This window comes from Sinocyclocheilus grahami, unplaced genomic scaffold (assembly GCF_001515645.1).
Source record: "Sinocyclocheilus grahami isolate Dianchi unplaced genomic scaffold, SAMN03320097.WGS_v1.1 scaffold257.1, whole genome shotgun sequence".
Taxonomy (NCBI): Eukaryota; Metazoa; Chordata; class Actinopteri; order Cypriniformes; family Cyprinidae; genus Sinocyclocheilus; species Sinocyclocheilus grahami.
This window is the reverse complement of record NW_015505436.1, coordinates 155,502-161,601: the sequence shown is the minus strand read 5'-3', so window position 1 is coordinate 161,601 and position 6,100 is coordinate 155,502. Positions and strand designations below refer to the sequence as shown.

The following is a 6,100-nucleotide window of genomic DNA, read 5'->3' as shown; positions in this document are numbered from 1 at the left end:
ATAGGATCACATTGTCAGTGTTAAATAAGGTTTGCTACAAAGGTACATCATATAAAACTGTTAAATATATATATAACTTTATGACTCTGAAAATACATAGGATGGTCTCTCCCGAAGCGCAAGTCTGCACTAGTCTCTTCAGGTCAGGGAGATAATGTCCGGTTCGACAAATCCCCTGCCACGTTCGCTATGTTTCCAAATCCTGACAGATTTCAGTCCAAATCACAACAATGGCAGCAGACCTACAATCAAAGAAAAGTCAACAGTTTTGTCGCAAACGTCTTTGTAGTCCATTCTGTGTGTGCTCGGTTGGAAAAACTCCTCACAAAGCTCAGGTATGTGTTTTTGCTTGCGTTTGTGGAAGCTGAAGCAGCTGATGTGGTGTATTCGGGTTCATATTGGAAATCCTTCCACACAGAAATTTGCCCGTATTTCTTTGGTCTGTAAAATTTTAATAGATTCATACACATTTCACGATCCAGGTCGCAAACTATCCTGCAACCGATATTGCCAGTTTTGACATCAGCAAACAAAACGTTAGCCGCTTTCAGCTTTGATTGACAGCACAGGGGGATCCGTTCCTCACGGTCCACGTAAACTCCATGACGAGAGGCCCTCACCCCTTATCATATGAGACTGAAGGATTAATGGAGAGACTGACAGACAGGGCTAACAGGACTATGATGAATGCTCCCCTCCCCCGCCCCGCTGTAGCTTTGGAGAATGACGAGGTGCTTCCGTACGTTGCGCCTCTCTTGGGAAAATCGTCCCCCACTGGCGTCAGGATACCTGGTGGGATTTAACAACACAGTAGTTAGGGCATATAACACGATACGTTATGCATTCTGAGAGGTTTTGGTGTTGTCCCAGATCCTTCCCTGGTTGGACCCTAACCAAGAATGTACTGTAGACAAATATTTAAGAGAGGTAGGAGATGTATTCTTAAATTTTAAGAAAAAGCCCTCTCAATGCCAGTGACACTAATGGCTGAAAACTTTTGGGGTATTTGATTCCGTATAATAAGAAATCTGTAGCTAATAGCTTTCTGAGTGTATATAAATTAAAAGGATAGTTCACCCAAAAATGAAAATCCTATCATCATTTACTCACCTCATGTCATTCCAAACCCACAAGACTTTGATTAATCTTTGAAAAACAAATTAAGATTAAGCAATTGCAAAAACGGGCTAATCAGGGAGACCTTTCGTAGTGCAATTTTTATTCTTTTACTGATTTGGTGTTATCAGCTACTAACACAATATGAGAAACTTACTATAAGACTACTTATGAACTATAAGAAACTTATGAGCATCATGTGAGACAATGTCATACGATGTTGTAATTACGACTTGCTGAAAATAAATTCTATAGAAATAAAATACTTAAAGGGGTGGTTCACTGTTTTTTTTCTAGGCTTGATTGTGTTTATGGGATGCATGTGTTAATGCTTAGTTTTTTTTTTTTAAACGCATTATTTTTCACATAATTTACCTTTATTCCACACCGCTCTGTCCCTTCTCTGAAAAACACTCTGATCATTTCCTGCTTTTATGAAGCCCCTACCTCAGAAATATGCAATGGGCTCTGATTGGTTAGTTAGCTCAGTGTGTTGTGATTGGCTAAACCGCCTCTAGTGCATGTATAAGCGTCCCGCCCCTCACCTCAGTGGCATGTGCTCCGGTTGTATTTTAAACAACGGCATCGTTAATATCACTTATCATTTTGAGCCCGATTGAGAAACAGAGGATATTATTGAAGAAGATCGTGCAGAACCTGTGCAAGCACGGCTTTTAATGGTAGGCCTATGTTTTTTGATTGTTGTTGTCTCATACTTTTAGATATGCTGTTATTTGTAAATGCTACTGCTTATGTTAGCTTTTAATATACGGTATTTTCCTGATTAAAGCTTTAATACAGTATGGCAACTGCACGCTTGTATGTTTAACGCTTCTCATAGATGTGAAAATAAGTATATAATTGGAACAGTTCATTGTTGGATCTGAGCTGAATGAGAGAGCGAGAGATGCAGAGAGCGTGTGCAGAGCAGGGGGACGCGAGGAACAGTATTAAGAACTGCTGCTTTCGAACATTGATTTTGAAATTTGTGAATCCATTAGAATCGTTAGAAGACAGAATCGCGATTCATATATGAATAGATTTTTACGTGCACCCCTAGTTTTCTCTTCCTCTTCTCTAAAGCAGCGCAGCATGGCCTCGCCCTCTTTGCTGCTTTTTCCCGAGGGCGGGGTTTATCTGGGTTTGTTATGTCACGAACCCGGGAAGTAACTCGTTGTAGTCCCTACCAGCCGTTTTTGTAGGCATTAAACTGCCAGAATTTTAAAAGACTTTCAGCTTCGTAACTTTGCAGATATTGTTTATGCTCAAACAGCAACATTACACACTAACTAACGTAAAAAAAAAAGTGAAATCGCAATCAACCATTAAAGCATATCACAATGTTAGTTTAAACATTTAACCTACATAAATGTGCGCTATTAGGTGCATATCCAATCGTTTGTACCAAGAGTGGAAGCTGAAGTGCGCTGTGCAGCACATCAGTGGAAACAAGTTAAAATACGCCGTCATTTTTGCTCATAAAGCTAAAAATAATACATTATTCGGAACTGTAAAGGGTCTACTTTTATTTGTGTGCACTCACAATATCAACAAAATTTAATTTTTTTTAAATAAAGAAAACAACTAGGATGTGCTTTCCGCCGTCTCTGTCTTGAGCAGGAGCGCTTCACAAAAATGAACCGAAACTCATCGAATATTTTCCTTACAGTCATGATGAATATATCTATAGAAAGCTTTAAATGACTACAAAATGAAATAATTCAAATCCAAAACAAAAACTCTTTCATTATGTAATCCGTAAAGATGCATTTCTTTCTGAATTGGCATCCAATGAGGAGATGGCGAGTCAGGATCGTCAACTTCATCTTTGCGACACTGACTCTGACTCGGACAAACACTAGTTTATTAATAAATAATTAAAATATCTCCTTACTATTTCCCCCCCGACACATTCATGTTAACTTTTGCTGGGGCTTTGCATCAAGCTTTAGCCTATATTTAGCGCACTCGTGTCATGTTGCTGTGCACCATGGTCACAAAAACTCATAATTTGCACACGTTTTTATGCATTGGAGTTTAAAAACAAGTGATTTAAGCCACTGAAATGCAAACAACAGCACTATATGCGCAAGCTGTCTGTTTCTGAGCGTGAATTCTGCAATTGGGTCAGATCGAGGTCAGGTCATGTTCACACCTTAAACGAAACGTACCAGAGTTTGTTTGGAAGTGGACCTGCCCAAAAGATCCGCACCAAGAGGGGAAACGAACTTGAGTTCGATTCAATGGAACAAACAAGACAGGTGTGAATACACCGTAAATATCATGGAATAAAGTCCAATATTATTTGAAGATAATACAATCCTCATCAATAGAGACATAAAAACATATCATAATATGTTCATAATATTAAGAAATGTGCATTGTGCACAAGTAGTACTCTAAATAAGAATAAAGTTGAATTATTATTTTAGTCTTAAAGGGGTCATATGATGAGATTTCAATTTTTCCTTTCATTTTGGAGTGTTACAAGCTCTTGGTGCATAAAGAAGATCTGTAAAGTTGCAAAGACTAAAGTCTCAAATCCAAAGAGATATTCTTCATAAAAGTTAAGAGTCAGCCACACCTACCTAAAACGGCTCATTTGAACACGCCCCCACATATCTACATCACTATATGGGAAGATTTGCATAACACCGCCCAAATATTCACGAAAAGAAAGAAGGCATAACTTTTATTCTCGCTGTAATATTGTTGTAATATTGTTGTTAATATTGCACGCCATGTCGTGAACATGCTGTGTGTTTTGTTGTGAAAGCGAAACTACTTTGTTTGGCCTTCCAAAAGAGGACGATATCTGCTTCGTCATGCCTGGAGCTGATCCATGCTGGTTGCTGAGGAAATACAACAACTTTGTGCTGTGGATCGCCGGATCGGCTTTCACCGTGGACGAAGTATGTTTATTATTATTGGGATCCAGTGAGGTATTTTTCATGACACCAGCCTTTTTGACAAGCAAGTCTAAGTCCTGAGTTGTTTTGTTTTGTGACACTTACTGTGGTTGTTTTCACTCGGCCTCCCGGCTGTGCACACGTCCAGCCCGTTCTGTTTACCAATAGGTCACAGCCTTCGTCATCCAAACAAGGCATCATCTCACACCATTGTCTGTTCCTGACAATGTGCACTGTTAAAAGAAGAGGAAAATTAATATGAAGAGGAAGTTAAATAAAAGAAATTACATTTCCAACCTATTTCACTTCCACAAGGCCATATATTTCTTTGTGAAACATGCTATTTAATATGAAATTAAACATAGAGTGGGGCTTATCATAGTGTAGTGATTTTTTTACTCTGGATTGACTAGAACTGTGTTTTAAGATGATTTCATTGGTGCACCTGATGTCCAAAAGAATTTCGATAGAATAGTACTTTACATAGTAGAGGAAATTTACCTAAAAATTATTTTAGCATTATGTATTAATGTCATGAAGGTTAAGTTTAGTTAATATAAAACCATCATATGACATAGACTAACATAGTTTGTCTTAAAGGAATTCCCATAAATGCATAAAATTCAAGAGGTCAAGACATGGTAAAAATCAGGACATTTCACGCAACAAAGGCAAATAGCAATGAGAGAAATGCGCTCCAGCACTTGGCCTAATATCCTAAGCCTTTCTCTTTGAAACAGAATGTGTATATATAGGCAGGCAGGTAAATAGATAGACAGACAGATGAGTAATTAGATGGATGGAGGTATAAACAAATAGACTGGATTACATTCCAAGATTTTCATTGAAGGTCTATGTGATTTTTGATAATGCTCTATGGGAAAAGCGCAAGTCAGATCAGAAAGCAAATTAACAGCATCCCGAGTCAGACTGAAGGACATGAAAAGCTAGAAAGCTCTAGGAGCCATTACATTTTATAAATGTCTGGTCTTGCATTAGGGATTTGTCAAGTTGACATACTGTAATAATGATGCCCCAAAAACCCTTTATTTCACAGTAAAATACTCAGCTATTCCGAAAACCCCCCAGATCCCACCTCTAACTCATTCTCTGCCTGTCTCGGGCAGGACATCAGATCACTCCGGCCTCCAGTGATACATGACAGATCATCAACATTTTAACACTTTAAAGAAGTAAAGTCAACAAATCCACAAACAACAGCTGAAGAGAGTCCTGTCAGCACAACACAGTAAGCTCTCAGACTCTGTCTCTAATGAGCTGTCCCTCGTCTCCTGCTATTGAGCATTGAGACTGACACTCCACTGATGCCAAACAGACTATGACAGAGTGCACAAAGTGCCTCTGAATCAATGCATCAAAGAACTCTCTGAACTTGGAGTTTCTGGTCAAAGGGGCACAAAAGTAATATGGAAGTTGCTTACTGAGACCAAAATGTGACATTGTCCAGATAAAGATTTTGTGTACCTGATTCTGAATGAAGACGTCTTGTTCTTGCATAACTCAGATCTGCATTGCAAATTCCTCTTATTGCTAGATGCTGGAAATCGAATCTGTTGAATTATAATCTGTATATTTGGAGTATCCACACGTTGGCAGTTTGAAATTAGAAAAAGGCAAAACAAATACCAAAATAATCCCTGCAATCAATTCTTGTGAGAAGATTTCCTTGCTAACTATTCATGCATCTCTCTTTGCGGCTACAGATGGCATCTAAATTGTGACAGATCACTGGAAACCTCCATTATCACACCCAAAATTATTTTTCTCTAATTATTTTTTGTATACGTAAAGTATTCAGTGTGCCTTTCAGCTGTGGCTCTGCAATTTACAAATATTTTATCATTAATCAAAATTATACAATGAACAAATTGCATTTTCTGTAGGAAATATCAGAGCTGGAAAAGCTCTGAAAAGCTGAAAAGTTTTTGTTCTGTGTAACTGTTCATTGTCAGCTTTATATAAAGATGATCCCACAAAAATGACACTCTTCACTGCTTTAAAATTGATGCAAGGAAAAAAAAATGACCAATCACAAATCAGTATGCAAATTGATT

General features: G+C 38.1%; 1 protein-coding gene across 2 annotated transcripts in view; it reads right to left on the bottom strand.

Annotated features, from left to right (window-relative positions):
- Positions 1-16: 16 nt before the first annotated feature.
- LOC107598818 (protein FAM19A5-like) overlaps positions 17-6,100 on the bottom strand; it is a 54,574-nt gene continuing 48,490 nt past the window's right edge. For both annotated transcript variants that reach the window (XM_016290249.1, XM_016290250.1), the window contains exons 3-4: positions 4,131-4,258; positions 17-789 (exon numbers count right to left, since the gene is read on the bottom strand). In XM_016290249.1, the coding sequence (XP_016145735.1) occupies positions 781-789; positions 4,131-4,258 (137 nt within the window). In that variant the 3' untranslated portion in view covers positions 17-780. The remainder of the gene's footprint in view (positions 790-4,130; positions 4,259-6,100) is intronic.